General features: G+C 41.4%; 1 protein-coding gene across 3 annotated transcripts in view; it reads left to right on the forward strand.

Moving 5' to 3' along the window:
* STK39 (serine/threonine kinase 39) overlaps nt 1-21,157 on the forward strand; it is a 438,417-nt gene that overhangs the window by 99,087 nt on the left and 318,173 nt on the right. For all 3 annotated transcript variants that reach the window (XM_073647007.1, XM_073647008.1, XM_073647009.1), the window contains exons 3-5: nt 12,834-12,942; nt 15,312-15,453; nt 16,093-16,148. In XM_073647007.1, the coding sequence (XP_073503108.1) occupies nt 12,834-12,942; nt 15,312-15,453; nt 16,093-16,148 (307 nt within the window). The remainder of the gene's footprint in view (nt 1-12,833; nt 12,943-15,311; nt 15,454-16,092; nt 16,149-21,157) is intronic.

Here is a 21,157-nt window from a genome sequence, read left to right on the forward strand (position 1 = left end):
CTGTTTTAGAGAAAACCATAGTTGACATTGTATGCCAATGAGTTGCAAGTGCAGTGAGACGGGCATTGCACTTGCAGCTCTCCTGCCTTTCTCCTATTCCACGCCTGCTGCCTGCCTCCTGTTACGGAGTAACAGGTGCCTGAAACCTGAGTCATCTGTCTATCCGAGATAGGAGGCAGGCAGCGGGCGGGGAATAAGGAGAGAAGCAGGTGAGCTGCAAGTGCAGTGTCTGCACTACTGTACTTGCAGCTCATTAGCATACAACTTCAACTATGGATTTCTCTAAAACAGCAAAATGATTTGTACAAGAACGATAAGGATGATATCAACATTAAAGCGACTTTATATACATGTTGGGGGAGTGTTTAAATTAGGGATTCGGGGGGAGGGTATTCATTTTATAGGTGGGGAAGATAGTGACCTGTGCACAAATAAAGAAATTGGGGGTGGTGTTAGAACAGTCAATATAGTAAGAAGGAATAGAGGTACAGAGAGATACATAAAATGCATGTACACTAATGCCAGAAGCCTCACTATCAAAATGGAGGAATTAGAATTAATTTTGATGGAAAATAATTATGACATGGTAGGGATATCCGAGACGTGGCTGGGCGAGAGCCATGACTGGGCAGTTAATTTACAGGGCTATAGTCTGTTCAGAAATGACCGTACAAACAAGCGAGTAGTGGGGGGTGTTTATATGTAAAATCGTCCTTAAAACCCATCTTGCTTGAGACTATATGTGAATATAATGAAAATGTAGAGTCCCTGTGGGTGGAGATAAGGGGAGGGGGAAAAAATAATAAATTACTGATAGGGGTTTGTTATAAGTCTCCAAAAATAATGGAAGCAGCGGAGAATATCCTCGTAAAGCAAATAGATGAAGCAGCGACTCAAGGAGAAGTCATTATTATGGGAGACTTCAACTACCCTGAAATACATTGGGGAACAGAAACCTGTAGTTCAAGCAAAGGAAATAGGTTTTTGACAACTATGAGAGACAATTACCTTTCACAACTGGTTCAGGACCCAACAAGAAGGGGGGCACTGCTAGACATAATATTAACCAACAGGCCAGACCGCATATCAAATATACGAGTTGGGCGTCACTTGGGTAATAGTGATCACAAAATAGTAAGTTTTCATGTATCCTTTAATAAGATGTGTAGTAGAGGGGTTACAAGGACACTAAACTTCAGGAAGGCAAATTTCCAACGGTTGAGAGATGATCTTAGTGCAATAAACTGGGACGATATCCTGAGACATAAAACTACATAAAGCAAATGGGAGACATTGATTACCATCCTGAATAGGACCTGTGCTCAACATATACCCTATGGGAATAAACATGCTAGAAATAGGAGGAAACCACTATGGCTAAATAGAGCTGTAAGGGGCGCAATAAGTGACAAAAAGAAAGCATTTAGAGAACTAAAGCAAGTAGGTAGTGATGAGGCATTAAATAAATACAGAAAATTAAATTCTGTAAAAACCAAATCAAGGCAGCAAAGATTGAGACAGAGAGAATCATTGCCAGAGAAAGTAAAAATAATCCCAAAATATTCTTTAACTACATAAATAATAAAAAACTAAAAAATGATAGTCTTGGCCCTCTTAAAAATAGTCTGGGTGAAATGGTGGATGAGGATGAGGAAAAAGCCAATATGCTAAATGATTTACACAAGAAAATTGCATAACAGAAAACATGATCAGTGATGACAAAAATTCTCCATTTAGGCTATGTGCCCACGATGCAGAAATGCTCCGGATTTTTCCTGAGCGTTTCTGCATCTCCCCTGGCAGAAAAAACGCATGCGGATTGTACATGTGGATTGTACATGCGTTTTTTCAGCAAGGGACAAGCGTTTGTCACGCGTTTTTCACATGCGATTTCGCATGCGGGTTGCTTTCCAAGCGATTTTTAGCATCACTTGGAAAGTGCTTGACAACTTGGTCACACTATATAAATCCATGCAACCGGCATGGATTTTATATAGTGTGACCAAGTTAGTTAAAAAAAGAATAAAAATGGTAAAAATAAAAAAAAACATTATACTCACCTTCCGATGGCCCCCGGTCTCCTTCTCTCATGCGTCCGGTCACCCCGGTTTCTTGCGGTGGTGTAAAATGACCTTCCATGACGTCATTTAGTCATGTGACAAGTCACGCGACTGCCGACCTCAACGGTCGCGTGACCTGTCACATGACTGGAGGAAATCATGGAAGGTCCTTTTACTCCATCGCAAGCCGTCAGGGAGCCAAGACGTACGGGATAGAAGACTGGGGGCCATCAGAAGGTGAGTATAATGTTTTTTTTTTTTATTTTAAATTCTTTTTTTTTTTACAGGTACTATGGTACCCGGGTCTGGAGGGGAGTCTCCTCTTCTCCAGACCAGGGTACCATCCGCATATTGAATTGCTTAGTATCCGCATGTGCACATGTAGTCATGCAGATATTAAGTGATTCAATGCAAGTCAGTGGTGGCAAAAGCGCCGCGATGCCGCAAAATAATTGATAGTGCTGCGGATTTTTCCGCAATGATTATCATTGGGGAACATTGCAGACCTTCTACCAAGCGTTTTTTAAGTGTTTCTGCGGCGGAATTGCTGCTGCGGAAACGCTTAAAAAACGCATAGTGGGCACGCCGCCATTCTCCATTAAATGTCACTTGCTTAACCCAGCAGGAAGTACGGCGGCGTCTAAAAATCACCAAAGTCGACAAATCCCCGGGCCCGGGTGGGAGACACCCGCGAGTACTGCAGGAATTAAGTAACGTCATAGATAGACCATTATTTTTAATCTTTAAAGATTCCATAATAACAGGGTCTGTACCACACGACTGTCGTATGGCAAATGTGGTGCCAATATTCAAAAAGGGGACAAAAACTGAACTTGTAAATTATAGGCCGGTAAGCTTAACCTCTACTGTGGGTAAAATCCTGGAGGGTTTCCTAAGAGATGCTATGATAGAGTATCTGAAGAAGAATAACCTCATGACCCAATATCAACATGGGTTTACGAGGGACCGTTACTGTCAGACTAATCTGATCAGTTTTTATGAGGAGGCAAGTTCTGGACTGGACCAAGGAAATGCAGTGGATGTTGTGTATATGGACTTTTCAAAAGCTTTTGATACGGTTCCACACAAAAGGTTGATACATAAAATGAGGACAAGGCAATGGGAATAGGGGAAAATATATGTATGTGGGTTAAGAACTGGCTCAGTGATGGGAAACAAAGGGTGGTTATTAATGGAAAACACTCAGGCTGGGTCTCAGTTAACAGTGGGGTACCACAGGGGTCAGTATTGGGCCCCCTTCTTTTTAACATATTTATTAATGACCTTGTAGGGGACATACAGAGTAATATTTCAATATTTGCAGATGACACTAAACTCTGCAGGGTAATCAATACAGAGGAGATCAATTTTATATTACAGGAGGATCTATGTAAACTAGAAGCTTGGGCTGATAAATGGCAAATGAGCTTTAATGGGGATAAATGTAAGGTAATGCACTTGGGTAGAGGAAATAAAATGTATAATTATATGCTTAATTGTAAAACACTGGGCAAAACTGTCACTGAAAAAGACCTGGGTGTATTGGTGGATGACAAGCTCACGTTTGGTGGCCAGTGTCAGGCAGCTGCTGCAAAGGTAAATAAAATAATGGGATGCATTAAAAGAGGCATAGATGCTCATGAGGAGAACATAATTTTACCTCTATACAAGTCATTAGTGCGACCACACTTAGAATACTGTGTACAGTTCTGGTCTCCGGTGTATAGGAAAGACATAGCTGAACTAGAGCGGGTGCAGAGAAGAGCGACCAAGGTTATTAGAGGACTGGGGGGTCTGCAATACCAAGACAGGTTATTACACTTGGGGTTATTTACTGTGAACTTATTACTATGTACAAGTATATGAGGGGACAGTACAAAGACCTTTCTACTGATCTTTCTACTCTGAGGCCTGAGACGGGGACAAGGGGGCATCTTCTATGTCTGGAGGAAAGAAGGTTTAATCATAATCACAGACGCGGATTCTTTACTGTAAGAGCAGTGAGACTATGGAACTCTCTGCCGCATGATAGTGTAATGAGTGATTCATTGCTAAAATTTAAGAAGGGCATGGATGCCTTTCTTTAAAAGTATAATATTACAGGTTATAAATACTAGATTCCTTGATAGGACGTTGATCCAGGGAACTAGTCTGATTGTCGTATGGAGTCAGGAAGGAATTTTTTTCCGCAATGTGGAGCTTGGTGTTTGCCACATGGTTTTTTTTTTGCCTTCCTCTGGATCAACATGTTAGGCTATGGGTTGAACTAGAATGGACTTAGTCTTCCTTCAACCTTAAAAACTATGTTACTATGTTACTATGCCATTAGTTTGGGATATAAAATCCTGATGACAGGTTCTCTGTAAGTGGGTGTTTCTTTTCATTAGCATTCTTGTTGCATTATAGGTACTGGAACTTCCTTTCCCCCTTTTCCTGCATGCATTGCTCAAAACTTATATATAGGAAAGGGGATAACGTACTGGTTGTTGGGGGATTGACCCCTGGGACCCTCAACAACCCCAAGAACAGGACTCTGAAGCTTTAGAACCAGGCTCTGCAGAACCTCATCTTGAATGGAGCAAAATCCAATTGCGGTGCTCTGCTTTCTACACAAGTCTCACAGAGAATGAATAGAGCGGAGATCTATCAGATGCACCTGTGCTGCCTTAAAGATTAGGCTCCGCAAAATTCGGATCCAGAGTCTTAATCTTAAGATTTGAACCACCAGCGATCAGCAAGTCTTCTGTTATCCTATGAATAGTGGATAACTTACTATCATGGGAATAATACTTTATAGCACGTCTCTTTGTTAAGCCTATAGGCAATTTGACAGACAGGAAAGCAGGAGCTGAGAGACTAACGCCTTCTCCTACTTCTTGAAATCCATCTAGGCATCTCTGCTACTAGAGATGGATTTCACTTCACAACAGGCAGTGGGCAACAAGTTAGACAGATGTGAGACACTCTAGTAGCCAGAATTTTAGAGTGATTTTTCAGCAGAAACATAGGCCCTGATTCATCAAGACCCTGTTGTTCACGTTGGTCTTGATAAGGGGGCATGTTGGAGTGGGCTGCTCCTGATTTATTAAGAGGCAATCACATTAAGAGGCTGAAACACAGAATTCAGGGATGTGTCACTTGTCAAAGTGCGTGCTGTTGTTTAATAACTGTCAAGGATATATCACTAAGGGATTAACATTGCTGGACTAGTCAGGCAACGCCCCCTCCTGTGATAAGCAGCTCACTGTCTATGGACATTGTATATACACAGCCTGGTGTGGGCAGGGTTAGCTTTCTCAGCTCTGCTTTATTCTAAATCTAAAAGCTCTGATTGTGTCAGAATGGCTGCATACAAGTGATACATAGTTTGATTCAGCTTCTCTTTGCCTACATCATGCTGTTCTCAGATGAGGTATCAAAAACCTGACAGATTCCCTTTAATTAATCAGGCGCATCTGAAAAGTGGCATGTGCCTCAGCACAAAGATTTCTGGCGTTAGGTATGTCACAACTCGTCATAAATTAGACGAGCTGTGTCCTGATGCCTCTGGAGCAGAGCAAAACTGGTGTGAATACGCCAAAAGTTGCAAAAGTTTTGCATCTCTGCGCAATGATTTACGTAATCGCTTTGATGAATCGGAACCATGGTTTTCAGATAAAGTGATTTGCAGAATGTATTTTTAGTACATAATCAAATGACGACAAGTCTGAAAATACAGGAACTATTTAAATACTTGGATGGAGAGATAGACATGAAGATAGATAGCTATGAGATAGGTACAGATATGAGATAGATATAAGATAGATAAATAGATATGAAGATAGATATTGTTCTCAATAGGTGTAGAAAGAAAAACGTAGCACTTTCTACTTTTAGTAGATGTAGATTTCCATTGCAGTCCTCTCGGCCGCCCTGGCCGCTCTTTTCCTTACTGCAGAGAATGTATAAACTCCAGGGGATAAGCCCAGACCTGAAGTGACAGGGAGTGTGTGACTGTTTCATTGTGTAAACATATATTACTGCTGGTTTACATAATACAGCGTTCTGTTTTGTTACATTTTGGAATGTTCAGCTACATGAGCTTGTACATGGCTGTTTCATTTCAGAATTATTCATCTATACAAATTTATTATAATTGATCTCCCTATAAGAATAAACTATGGGATAATAAATACTACAGTGCAGCAAAGTGAAGTGGATGGTTTATTTATTATAGAAGAATACTCAGGGTTTGCTTTTCAACACAATGGTAACATTTGACAGTATCATAGCACTGCTACATCTGCAAATTCAACCTTAAAATGTTGTTTTTTTCTAAGTAGATCCAGAATTCTGTACTGATTAGTTTCTTGAAGGGAATCTATTAATAAGTTTTTTGCTATGTAATCTGAGAGCAGCATAATATAGAGGCAGAGAGCCTGATTCCAGCAATGTGTCACTTACTAGGCTGTGTTTTTGTTTCAATACAATCAGTGCTTCATCAGCAGGAGATTTTCACTAGAGGACTAGTGCCTTGTGCCTCCTAGTCCAACCACGCCCCAGCACTGATTAGCAGCTTTCTGTCAGTGTACACAGAAAGATGCCGATCAGTGGGGTGTGTGTGCACAGGGGTTATACAGGGCTCAACATTCAGAGCTCTGCTAGATTTGCAGCAGAGAAAACTGTGATTCTATGACAACTGCTGCATCCAGAAAACTAAGTACAGTGGGGAAAAAAAGTATTTAGTCAGCCACCAATTGTGCAAGTTCTCCAACTTAAAAAGATGAGAGAGGCCTGTAATTGTCATCATAGGTAGACCTCAACTATGAGAGACAAAATGAGAAAACAAATCCTGAAAATCACATTGTCTGATTTGGAAAGAAATTTTTTTCTAATTTTGGTGGAAAATAAGTATTTGGTCAATTACATAAGTTCATCTCAATACTTTGGTATATATCCTTTGTTGGCAATGACAGAGGTGAAATGTTTTCTGTAAGTCTTCACAAGGTTGGCACACACTGTTGCTGGTATGTTGACCCATTCCTCCATGCAGATCTCCTCTAGAGTGGTGATGTTTTGGGGCTGTCGCTGGGCAATACGGACTTTCAACTCCCTCGAGACTGGCTAGACCACTCCAGGACCTTGAAATGCTTCTTACGAAGCCACTCCTTCATTGCTCTGGCGGTGTTCTTGGGATCATTGTCATGCTGAAAGACCCAGCCACTTTTCATCTTCGATGCCCTTGCTGATGGAAGGAGGTTTGCACTCAAAATCTCACGATACATGGCCCCATTCATTCTTTCATGTACACGGATCAGTCATCCTGGTCCCTTGGCAGAGAAACAGAACCATAGCATGATCTTGCCACCCCCATGCTTCACAGTAGGTATGGTGTTCTTTGGATGCAACTCAGCATTCTTTTTTCTCCAAACATGACGAGTTATGTTTCTACCAAACAGTTCTACTTTGGTTTCATCTGACCATATGAAATTCTCCCAATACTCTTCTGGATCATCCAAATGCTCTCTAGCAAACTTCAGACGGGCCAGGACATGTAATGGCTTAAGCAGGGGGATGTCTGGCACTGCAGGATCTGAGTCCCTGGCGGCGCAGTGTGTTACTGATGGTAGCCTGTCTAATGTTGGTCGCAGCTCTCTGCAGGTCATGCACTAGGTCTCCCCCTTGTGGTTCTGGGATTTTTGCTCACCGTTTTTGAGATCATTTTGACCCCACGGGGTGAGATCTTGTGTGGAGCCCCAGATCGAGGGAGATTATCAGTGGTCTTGTATGCCTTCCATTTTCTAATTATTGCTCCCACAGTTGATTTCTTCACACCAAGCTGCTTGCCTATTGCAGATTCACTCTTCCCAGCCTGGTGCATGGCTACAATTTTGTTTCTGGTGTCCTTCGACAGCTCTTTGGTCTTCACCATAGTGGAGTTTGGAGTGTGACTGTATGAGGATGCGGAAAGGTGTCTTTTACACTGATAACAAGTTCAAACAGGTGCCAGTACTACAGGTAATGAGTGGAGGACAGAGGAGCCTCTTAAAGAAGAAGTTAAAGGTCTGTGAGAGCCAGAAATCTTGCTTGTTTGTAATTGACCGAATATTTATTTTCCACCAAAATATAATTTTTTTTTCTAAATCAGACAATGTGATTTTCAGGATTTGTTTTCTCATTTTGTCACTCATAGTTGATGTCTACCTATGATGTCAATTACAGGCCTCTCTCATCTTTTTAAGTGGGAGAACTTGCACAATTGGTGGCTGACTAAATACTTTTTTTCCCCACTGTAACACATCACTTGAATCAGGGTCTCTGCTCCTACATCATGTTGCTGTCAGATTGCATAGCAAAAACCTGATGACAGATTCCCTTTAATATGTTTGTAGCAGTTGGAGCTTTTTTGATTAGAGCTCCTACACACCTATATACCCTTATAGAGAACTTACAACATTCTGTCTGCCACCACTGGAGGGAGGTAAAGAGTTTACTGCATACTTTTAGTGTATTTGCTTATTATAGTATTGAGATCCCAACTTTTTTTTAATTATATCTTTCACATAAGTTACCAAAAAATGTCCAAAATGAATGAAAGATATGGCACTTCAATCATCAATATAAGAGCCCATTCCCAAGTATATATATATTCCTACCCAGAAAGGAGAAGAGATCCAATAAATGAGTTTATTACGCAAATATATGAAACATCGATTTATGTTTTTATATACATTTGCTTAGTAAACTCTATATATTTTAAATATTTTTAGTTCTCTTCTACTTTCTGGGTAGGGATATATACCTGGGAAAAATGGGCTATTATATCTTTCACATTAGTGCACACCACTTTAGCTAAATCTAAATTAAGAAATGAAGAGGTGAGAAAAAATATGGTTGCAGGGAATGGGAATAAAAGATAAGATTTATTAAGTATATATTAAAATATTTGATGTAAATGGTTGGTAATGAGGTCACCTTGGAAATTGCTGTTTTGTTCTATCTATCTATCTACCATATATACTCTAGTATAAGCCGACCCAAGTATAAGCCAAGGCACCTAATTTTACTCAAAAAACAGCGAAAACGTATTGACTCGAGTATAAGCCTAGGGTGGGAAATGCAGCAGCTACTGGTAAATTTCCACATCCTGGTAAGTATTGCCCACTCATCACCAATCCTGGTATGCATGACCCCCTCATCCTCAATACTGGTATGCATGGCCCCCTCATCCCGAATCCTGGTGTGCATGGCCTCCTCATCCCCAATCCTGGTATGCATGGCCCCCTCATCCCCAATCCTGGTATGCATGGCCCCCTTATCCCCAATCCTGGTATGCAATGCCCCCTCATCCCCAATCCTGGCATGCAAGGCCCCCTCATCCCCAATACTGGCATGCATGGCCCCCTCATCCCCAATCCAGGCGTGCATGACCCCCTCATCCCCAATCCTGGTATGCATGGCCCTCTCATCCCCAATCCTGGTATGCATGGCCCCCTCATCCCCAATCCTGGTATGCATGGCCCCCTCATCCCCATTCCTGGTATGCATGGCCCCCTCATCCCCATTCCTGGTATGCATGGCCCCCTCATCCCCAATCCTGGTATGCATGGCCCCCTCATCCCCAATCCTGGTATGCATGGCCCCCTCATCCCAAATCCTGGTATGCATGGCCCCCTTATCCCCAATCCTGGTATGCATGGCCCCCTCATCCCCAATCCTGGTATGCATGGCCCCCTCATACTCAATCCTGGTATGCATGGCCCCCTCATACTCCATCCTGGTATGCATGGCCCCCTCATACTCCATCCTGGTATGCATGACCCTCTCATACTCAATCCTGGTATGCATGACCCCCTCATACTCAATCCTGGTATGCATGGCCCCCTCATCCCCAATCCTGGTATGCATGGCCCCCTCATACTCAATTCTGCTATGCATGGCACCCCTCATCCCCAATCCTTGTATGCATGACCACCTCATCCCCAACCCTGGTATGCATGAGCACCTTATCCCCAATCCTGGTTTGCATGGCCACCTCATCCCCAATCCTGGTATGCATGGCCCCCTCATACTCAATCCTGGTATGCATGGCCCCCTCATACTCCATCCTGGTATGCATGGCCCTCTCATATTCAATCCTGGTATGCATGACCCCCTCATACTCAATCCTGGTATGCATGGCACCCCTTATACCCAATCCTGGTATGCATGGCCACCTCATCCCCAATCCTGGTATGAATGGCCCTCTCTTCCCCAATCCTGGTATGCATGGCCCCCTCATCCCCAATCCTGGTATGCATGGCCCCCTCATCCCAAATCCTGGTATGCATGACCCCCTCATACTCAATCCTGCTATGCATGGCACCCCTCATCCCCAATCTTTGTATGCATGAGCACCTCATCCCCAATTCTGGTATGCAGGCCCCCTCATCCCCAATTCTGGTATGCATGGCCCCCTCATCCCCAATCCTGGTATGCATGGCCCCCTCACCCTCAACCCTGGTATGTATGGCAACCCTATCCTGGTTTGCATGGCACCCCATCACTGCACACATTAAAAAAATAAACACTTATACTCACCTTCCTTCCCTCTGCTCCAGCGCTGCTCCTATTATGCCAGCAGCAGCTCACCTCGGCATCTGAGCAGCGCATGACATCACTGCCATGTGCCCTCAGATGCCAAGGTGAGCTGCGGGGATATTCACTCCTCTCCATGCCAGGACTATGGTAGTTTAGAGAGGTAAATATTAATTTCTTTAATAGCATGCGCACAGTGTCAGCTGCTAAAGAGCTGCTGTGCCCGCTACTAAAGAGAATGCATATTCCCCCTTGGGCGTGGAGAAGGGGGAATATGCATTCTCTTTAGTAGCGGGCACAGAGGATCACTGAGCCACAGCGGGAGCTGCGGCGCTGCTGACACTGTGCGCATGCTATTAAAGAAATGAATATTCACCCCACCACTACCATGGGCGTGGTGAAGGGGGAATATTAATTTTCCTTTAGCAGCGGGCACACGTGGTAGCTGCAGCAGCCGGCTACTGCGTGTGCCCCACTCCTCCGTCGCCGCAACCCCCCTCCCCACCACCGGAATGTATCTACAATAAAGTATATACCTGAGCATAAGTCGAGAAGGGCTTTTTCAGCCTGAAAAATAGGCTAAAAAAGTCAGATTATACTTGAGTATATACAGTATCTATCTATCTATCTATCTATCTATCTATCTATCTATCTATCTATCTATCTATCTATCTATCTATCTACATATATTACTTGATTCTAGCTTTATTCATGGTTAATCTTGGGTATTGTTATTCTGTTGTGCCACAAGAACGTGACTACATCTATACTTTGATCTACAATAAATTAGCAGAGAGAATTTCCAACCTTTGCAGTTTAATATGATGGGAAATCGGAACTTGAATTGCTGCCAAGAGACGTTCCCTTGTTCTGTCACAGCAATTACTGTACTGCCAAAACAAACACTGGCCGCAGACACATAGAGGACCTTGATTTGGAGTCTTATTTGAAGGATCATAATAAAACCTTGAATGGCATCCAAGAGGCAGAATTCATGTGTGAAAGGATTACCCTGAAAATCTAAAACAGACCATAGGAGGGACAGATAGCTGAAGCATATGGGATTGCTAATTTTATATTTCAAGGGGTTGTATGGTCCAAATCGATAAGTCTGCAGTCGCTCTGTGTGACTGCAGACTTATGAATGCACCCAGTCCATGCACTGTGCACTGCGGGGATTCACCGGTATCTGAGCTGGGACAGGAGGGTATGTATGAGTTATACATACTCCCGGCCAGTGGGCGCGGACTCGCTCCATACACTTGTATAGAGCAAGGCTGCACCTTGACTAGTGACACGGCTGTCCAGTGGGCGTTTCCGACTAGAGGGCGCGGCCTCGCTCCATACAGGTGTATGGAAGTGAGGCCACGCCGACTGCCCAGGAGTGTGCATAACTCATACATACCCTCCGGTCCCAGCTCAGAAAGCAGCGAATCCCCGCAGCGCACAGTGCATGCACTGGAGGGATTCATAAGTCTGCAGTCACACAGAGTGACTGCAGATGTATCGATTTGGACCGGACAATCACTTTAATGAGAAAGAGAAACTTTAATTATCTGCTTAGGAGGAATGTGTAGGGATCACAATCAGTATCTTTTAGAGATGAGCCAATTAATTTAATGTGAGATGAGTTTATAGAAATTAACTTAACCTGGTGAATTAAAATAATTTGTGATTCGCATCTCGTGAATCACTAAAACTGGCCAAAACCATTTTACAGATTGCATCAGCCAGATAAAGCTCACATGAGCTCAAGATCGGCAGGGCAGACTTTCCAATAATACCTTGTAGCTATTACATCACATGGTATAGCACAGCCAATCGGGAAAGGCTATCATAGCTTGTATGAAAGCAGAAGCAGGGATTGCAGCAGCCACTTTGTAGTGAATCTGGATAGTCTTGGCAATACAGGTTGGGAGAGAAAGCCGTAACACACTGAAGAAACTGCACAGATTGTGTGCGTCAAAATCATTCATCTGTTTACCCATAGCTATAAATGTTCAGGACACTTTACTATATTTGCGATTCAGGAGAACCGCCACATTTACACCAGGTAAAACCATGATATAGTTATGGCAAGTGACTGGTCCTCTTTAAGTTGTAGGACGTACTTTTAAGGTAACGTATGAATGTGATCTATGATGGTACAATAATGATATATTCTAGTTCTGCTCTGATGTTCTTTATCTCTGACACTAATTATATGTCTCTTTTCAGAAAGAAATACAAGCCATGAGTCAGTGCAGTCACCCCAATGTCGTTACTTATTATACCTCATTTGTGGTGAAGGAGGAGCTGTGGTTGGTGATGAAATTGCTAAGTGGAGGTAATGTCTGTGAAGTGTTAATATTGTAAAAACAGCTGCAAATTTTAATGAGCAGTAAAGTGCAAAATTGCTTCTATTTACAATGTCCATGTATAAAAATGTGAATATCCCTTTAAAAGACGACGCAACGTAAAACTCTCTTTTGAAATGGATGTTAATTCTCCTATATAACGAAACGGAGCAGTGTGAGAGTCTGGAAACAAAAGCCTAAAGTAATTAGCCAAAGTTTTACAGCCAGATTTACTAGTGGATTTAATCATTTTGACTTTACGCATCAACGTGTAAACTTGATGACGTGTCAAAATGAAACTGGTTGGAAGACTTTGTTCGGCCAAGAAAAATATTTAGAAAGCACTTTGGAGGGATTAGGTATTTTGAGGCCTCACAATGGACTGTTGTTTTAGTGCATTGGATGCATTTTATTTTTATACCAGAGAACCGGTTTTTATTTGCCTTCTTTAATGGATTTGATCTATCCATAAATGAAATACTCTAGACTCTATGCTGTCAAGATTTGGGGAAACACATATGTCCGAACAGATACATTTTTTATTAAAAGTAAGGTGTAAAATGGAAATGTTTTGTGCTTCATACCTTTCCTTCCTTCATTTTTGGCCATATTAGTTCCCATATGGCACATGGTCACGTATAGAGAACCTTCCCGCTTTGAACCTCACTGCTACTGTAGGGTAAATGTAACACTGCATGTGAGTATTCGAAGCAAAAGCCGCTACTCTTTGCTGCCTGGAAGAGGGTCCTGAGGAGAGTCCCTTTTTTGGGGGATAAGAATTTTTGAGAATTAAAAAAAAAAAAAAAAAAGAATTTTGTGCAAGAAAATCTCAAAAGTGAGTAAACCAAGTATTAGGATTCACCCTCCTGTTTTATATTCCTGCTACTGATTTGATTACATTTTTAATGAAAAATATTTCACCATTCTGCATTGCTTGAAATTTATGTCATGCCAGAGCCGGTATGTTACTTTTCACAAGGAGAAACATTACCCCTTAGACCTCAGCCCGGAGATTCTCACCTAGCTAAATCAGTTCTCATACTTTGCTCTGACGAGGGGCAATACCCTGAAACATCGTGTCTGCAAATTCAGATTCTGATTTGGATTTTATCCTAAGTCTTATAAGAAGACTCGTTAAAGGATCGATCGTGACCTGTAGGATTGCTCCTTCCAACAGGTGGCGCTATAGATTTCAAGTCCTCTTCCTCTCTGAAGAGGCAATTTGCACATTGACATTTATAGACGGTTAACAAGAACATATTTGGATACAATATATACAGGATAGTTGAAAGTATGTTAGGACTCTGTCGATCATAAGAGCGGGGGTTCTGTTCACCCTTTTGAAATATCATTATACTCTGTGATCTCTGGAGGGGTGAAAAATAATAAAAGATGATTCTTTCCTGTCCTGCTGCCACAGTTTCATACCAAGTCCTCCTCATGCTCCCTCTTCGGATCTTTGGGCGCTGACTAAGCCTTATGTGGTCTTGTGGGGGCACGATGCACGTCATTGACAGAGTGAAGACTGGTCAGCGCCACAAGATTCGACTGGCGAGGTTCGAGTTTAGGACAGGTGCGTAAAATTTTTTATTAGTTCTTAAACCCGTTCTGGAACTTTAAAGAAGCCAGTAAAATGGCAGCCGACTGTCCACCAATCTGCTGTAATCGTGTGAATCAAATCCGGAATAATTGTGATTCTGTCAAATCTGAAATTCTGGGAAAATTCATAAAAAAATATTTTTTTTATGAATCAACTCGCTCACCTCTACTCTTTTCTTTTCTTTGCGTCATTCATCGCCCTCTTAGACCCTGCGGTGGGCGCAACAAAATGGATCAGTTTTGTCTGTGGAGTGTTACTTTATGGTCCCAAACTGTTGAAAATTAAGTATTTTTCTGGATACTGAGAAAATATTAATATCATTAGGTTTTGAATCATAGAATCCTAAAATGTTAGAGTTGGAAGGGACCTCTGGGGTCATCTGGTCCAACCCCCTGCTCAATGCAGGATTCACTAAACCATCTCAGACAGATGTCTGTCCAGCCTTTGTTTGAAGACTTCCATTGAAGGAGAACTCACCACCTCTCATGGCCGCCTGTTCCACTCATTGATCACCCGCACTGTCCAAAAGTGTTTTCTAATATCTAATCTGTATCTTCTCCCTTTCAGTGTCATTCCATTGCTTCTCTTGTTTCCATGTGCAAATGAGAACAAAGCTGATCCCTCTACACTGTGACATCCCTTCAGATATTTGTAGACAGCTATTAAGTCTCTTTTTTTGCAAGCTAAACATTCCCAGATCCTTTAACTGTTCCTCGTAGGACATAGTTTGCAGTCCGCTCACCATTCATTTTGTTTCAGGTTCCATGTTGGACATTATAAAACATGTTGTGAGCAGCGGTGAACATAAGAGCGGCGTGCTAGAAGAACTGATTATCGCAACTATTCTTAAAGAAGTCCTAGAAGGATTAGATTATCTACACCGGAACGGGCAGATTCATAGGTAGGTTATATGGTCTGTAGAGAAGGTAAACTATTTGTTATATATGTTGAAGTTTTTTTTTTTTTTTTTGTGTACATTTAATATATTTTGTTTTTAAGTTATTTTATATAAAAATTTAATTGCTGCCAAGGAAGGTTCATTACATTTAAAGGCAGAAAAAGAACACAAATTTCTAAAACTTTTCCTGCTGGCACAAAGTTTACTTTTTTGCCTGGAAAAAAATTTGTAGTCTCGAAGTTGATTTTCCAAGCTTTTCCTTACACATTTTTCGCAATATCAGCTACAAGAAAAAACAATATCAGATACAACTCGGGGCAGATTACATTTCAGATCTCATGTCAGTGACTTTTAGTCCAAAATGTTCAACAAAGAAACAAAATGATGGACCGAAATTCTGATTAATCTAAGTCTATGTGAAATGTATCTCGGGGCGATTATATTTCATTCTGATTGACCTCATGTGATTCATAGCAAACAAATATTATGATGCATATTAAAAAACTGACCACATTTCCTGATCTAATTTCCTTTCGAATTCGCAGGCTTAAAAAAAGAATTTACTATTTTCGGGGTCTTTTATAAAGAGATGGTGGAGAGAATTGAAGAATAATATTAATTTTAATATTTTTTTTTTCTCAGGGACCTAAAGGCTGGAAATATCCTTTTGGGAGAAGATGGATCAATACAGATAGCAGGTGATTTCAGTGACAGATAAAGGGGTTTTATGACTTTCCTAATCAATTTTGAGAAAGGCAAAGCATAATGTATGAAGTATGAAAAAAAAAAGGCTGTAACATTTGTCTCTCAAGCGATGGCCGCTTTGGTGGTCTTAACCGGGACTGAAAGTGATAACTTCCCTTTCTTGAGTAATTTAATCACTGGGGCATCTGATTGGCTGCAGCAGTCAACTGATCGCTTCTGCCAATCACAGCCCACAGAGGTCAAGTGTGGGAAGAACAGGAAATCATTGTTTTCTTTCCAGACTGAGACCATAAGAGCAGCCTGTGCTGGAGAAAGGGGTGGATGGTTATAGACAGTGAATATATCTTCTTTTATTTGTTTTTATCACATGCTATGCCTTTTCCAATTTTTTTTTAGGGGGGTAAGTCAAGCAACTCCTTTTAATCTGTATATTACAAGAGTTTTACCTACAGGTGTGTCCTTCTTTACCTTTGCTCTTGGCGCAACATTTTCTAAGACTTGTAGTTCGAGATGACCAGCTTTAAAAAAAAAAAAAAATTTGATTTTGTGATACTCCATCATGAGAAGTCTATGCTATATTTTCCCAATGTCGCCACCCAGTGGTTATGATATGAGATGCAGCCTGTCAAGATTTTTGTATGCTAGTATGTTGCGATATTTTACTGTGCAAAATTTCCTTGACCTAATTAATGAAAAGTTATGGGTGGACACATTTGTACTGCTGCTTACATTGGATAAATTGATTGAGTCGTTGCAGTTGGCTTAAGGGTTAATCCTAAATGTTCAAAGTGGTCTAAGGTGGATTAAGGGTATATGACAATATTACATCCAGCTTCAAGCACCTCTGACAGGTAGTATCGTCCTGTCTCCAGCGTACCATACTTAAATAATCTCTAAACCCCTAAGACCAGTATATGTGCATCCAGATCTGCTCTTCTGTGCGGGGCTAGTCACAGGGCTGCTCACAAAATTCACTATTTGAGAGCTGCTCTTCATACCTGTTTGCAAGACCTGGAGCAAATGCACCAAGTTCCTAGACTGCCGCGAGCCACAATTCATGGGACCGAGATCCACATGTGGCTCCTGAGCTAATGGTTGGGGACCCCTGCTCTGTAGCATAGAATATAAAAGCATTACATTGTTTCTTGTGGTTTCAAGGTTAATACCTTTTTTTCTTGGTGGTCTACGGAGGTGACACTTTTGATTGTAGTATCCCATGTGGTCTGGGATGGTGATTAATTATTTTATTCCTGGTGGTTCATAGTTGTAGAGGGGTTATTATTTTTAATGCTGGTCAGGGTGTGGTGATTTATAATTATTTTATATTATTCCTGTTGGTCTATAGTTAAGCCTATAGGGCATTTACTGTTGGTGGTCTAATCTCCCTGGTCTAGGCTAATGGTTGGGTTATTGGTAGTGTTGGGCATATTGAGTTATCGGACTAGTCAGTGCTCATGACCGCTGGACAGAAGCTCTGCAAATCTCTTACCTTACGGGATTTTCGGCACAGTTTTGATTTGCCTTGCTGTTGCGACTTCATCTGTGCATCACGCCACAATGATGAGTTTTATCCACCTTGGCTAGGCAACAGCAATGCCGGGGATCCCAGAAAGAGAGCGATTCGCGAGCTTCCTGTCCAACGACCAGAGACCACTGACTTGGCTAATGGACCATAGTCTCGCAAATCGATCTGCCCATCTCTTATTGGTAATATTCCAGGGGGGTCTATGGTTGTTAAGGGGTCAAGATCTGTCAGAGAAAAAAATGTACTTTTCTGGTGGTCTAGTGTGATGAAGGGTTTAACTGTTACTAGTTTGGGAATTGGGATTTTCTAGGACTTATGTATTGATGGGCTATGCGTAACATAAGTCATCAATATCAGATTGGTGGGGGTTTTGCCCGGCATACCCAAGATCAGGTGATCGGATGTAATCAGTGTACTGTACATTCACTGTGTAGTAGCTATTCCTGGGTACTGCATATCATCTCCTATTGAAGTGAATAGGACCCTCACTGATCTTATATTGATGACCTATCTTATGGTTTGGTCACTACTAGGTCAATCCTGGACAATTCCTTTAACCATAAGTTTCATTTTAATCAACTTCCCGCTCCAAAATAATGGGGTCTCCTGTCATTCAACAACTACGTACTTGTCCCAGCCATTGGACAGGCACTTCTTTATGGAAGTGGTTTAGGAGGCTTACTGTTTCCAGGCTTCCTTGACCCTGGCCTCATAAGCCCAGCCCATTGAGCCTTGTATAGATAGACCTGGGTGTTTAAAAAAATAATAAAAAATAATTATAAAAAAATATAACACAATAAGCCGAGCTATAAATGAGTAAATTATAGTCTATAATCCTTGTAAAGTTTCATAACTTTCGACAGGAATACAATCACAGAAGTGTCACACTCAGCTAGAAGCCATATCATTTTCCAATCATTGTAGATGTTGTTTTTATTAAAGCTGGTACTGCAGTGAGAGACTACGAGTACTACCATCTATAATAAATGTGATTTACCAGCGCTGGCAGAAAATCGGGGTAATTGAAAGTTAGAATTACCTTTTCTGCTTTCATAGAAAATACTACAATGTATGGAGGGAAAGTCACAAGAATTGAATTCTCCGGACAGTATCTAGGAAAACTGATTAGGAGATTCCAAGTAATTTAATTCTTCTGTGAAAGTTAATCTGGAGATAAAGAAGGAAAAAAAAAGGACATAATAGGCATAATGGGCAAAAATGGTCTCTAATATTATACAAATCAGCATAATTAAAGAATGGCAGATCTGTGATAACCGAACAGGGGTGTACGGTATACCAGCTTCATTAGGTTTTCTTTTCTGCACAGATAGGCTTCAGGGGTTTGGGATTTATTTTTTATTAACTGTAGCAAATTTTAGTCTAGAACTAGGCATAGAAAATATTTCAGAGCGAGTATATGTTTTCTTCTTCTTGTAATATGGGCCAACATGCTCTAAGCTAGAGCTAAGTCACAATAAGTCAAAGTCAGGAACTGCTCATATATCGCTAAGAAACATATATATAAAATACCGTAGGTATAAATGCTACATGCAATCTCATAGTCAATATCTTAAAATGGAAAAAATTGAAATTTTTCTATTAAATCATGAGGAATTAGTGCAAAGTACTGCTTAAAGCAGCTCTGTCACCAGATTTTACAATACAAACTGCTTACCTTATTAAACAGATCTGTTGGACCTGATGAGGTTGGTGTACTTACCTTGAAATTCCATGTCAAAATGGCTGTATGATCCCGATATTAAGTTGATATAGGAAAAATACATATCTTTGCACCGTGTTAGCCAGTAGATAGAAACATATTTAGATTTGAGAGTCCTGAGTGGTTGATACCTTTTAATGGCGAACTGAAAAGATGGTAACAAATTGCAAGCTTTCGAGACTACTCTGGTCTCTTCATCAAGCATAGTGTAACACAAAATCTGAAGAGTCACATATTTATACACCGCAAGACACAGAAATAATGCAATAGGTGAGACAAGTGACGTGAAGCAGAACTATTACTATGGGAGAGGGAATAACAGTTGTGGCCGTAAATATTGGAATAGTTCATAGATAAGGAGTGTGAAAATTTTATTATCCTGTGATTAAAGTCTGGTCCGGGGCTGTGATGCCCCCGCAGGTCTGAGGAGCACATTCCTTATTCGATGTAGAATGACATAAATCCATGCAACACATTCATTCCTGCTCTGAAGGTGTCAAAGGTCGTCATGAGTTTATATTCCAAAACTCAGAGAGACAGAAAAGTTTGGTTTCATATTTCATTTCTTTCTTTTTTTCTTTTATGGTATTCTAAGAGGGACCTACACTGGACCTAGAAACCTCTTTTGAGCTCCAGACTAAAAAAAAAAATAAAAAAAAAAGTAAAATAAAAAATATCAGCCTCAGCAATCACAATGCTACAGTTTAGGTAAAAAGGTTGTCCCCTCCTTTTATCAGCACCACCATCTACAATAATGTTATAGAACAGCCCAGGACTCAAGTTTTCTCTATCACGGCCATTAGTGCTGGAGGGCAGCTATCAACGACAGCTATCGTATAGCAATTGATCACAAGGGGACAACTTCTGTTCCCCACGCAACTAACATTATGTTCATGTTCTATGACATGCAAGAAAGGGATGTATATGTATGTGATAATGTTAGATGGGGCTAACAAGGTTATCACATCAGGTCAACGTTCCATCCTCCCTGTTAGGGAATATTGATATCCTGAACTAGAGGAGAAAGGAACTTTAAACTTTTATCAAGAAATCTTGGTAAATATGCAAAATGCTTCTTCAGAGAGGAAGAGGACTAGAACTCTAGCGCCACCTATTGGAAGTAGCAATCCTAAAAGTCAATATCGACCCTCTAACAAGCCTTGCAATATGACTTAGGGTAAAAGCCAAATCAGAATCTCAATTTACGGACACGGTGTTTCGGGATATTGCCCCTCGTTAGTGCAAAGTATGAGATCTGATTTGGTTAGGCGAGAGGCTTAAGACTGGCATCTAAGGGGTAACGTTTCTCCTTGTTGTGAGTGTCATGCCTGACATCTCAGTGTAAGGAGACTTATAGGCCATGCAATGCTCCTGTCACTCAAGGTGTGGGAAAGACTTAGTGCAAGACAAAGGGAGGAGGGAAAGGGAGCCCAGACTATAGGGAAAGGGGAAGGAGTGGAGACCTTCTAGGCTGATCTAATATCACCCTGTCTCCGCTAACGTCCCTATATTGATTCTTCACCAATCCCTGCACGTGAACCTCACCCTGTCTTTCCCTGGCGTTTGGCCCTGGCTAGGGAAGGGAGGGGGATGAGCGCTAGTCGATCCCCACTGACAAATAAAGACAACAAGGGGGGGGACAAACAAGGGAAGATAGCTTAGCTTTTAGTCAACTTCAGAGAGATAAACACCCGTCCTCATAGCTCCAGAGAGGAAGAAGTAATGCACTTGCTCCGAGCCTTCACAAGGGTTAATGT

The sequence above is a fragment of the Phyllobates terribilis genome, unplaced genomic scaffold (assembly GCF_046119375.1).
Source record: "Phyllobates terribilis strain yellow unplaced genomic scaffold, ASM4611937v1 Scaffold_9__5_contigs__length_417890890, whole genome shotgun sequence".
Lineage (NCBI taxonomy): Eukaryota > Metazoa > Chordata > Amphibia > Anura > Dendrobatidae > Phyllobates > Phyllobates terribilis.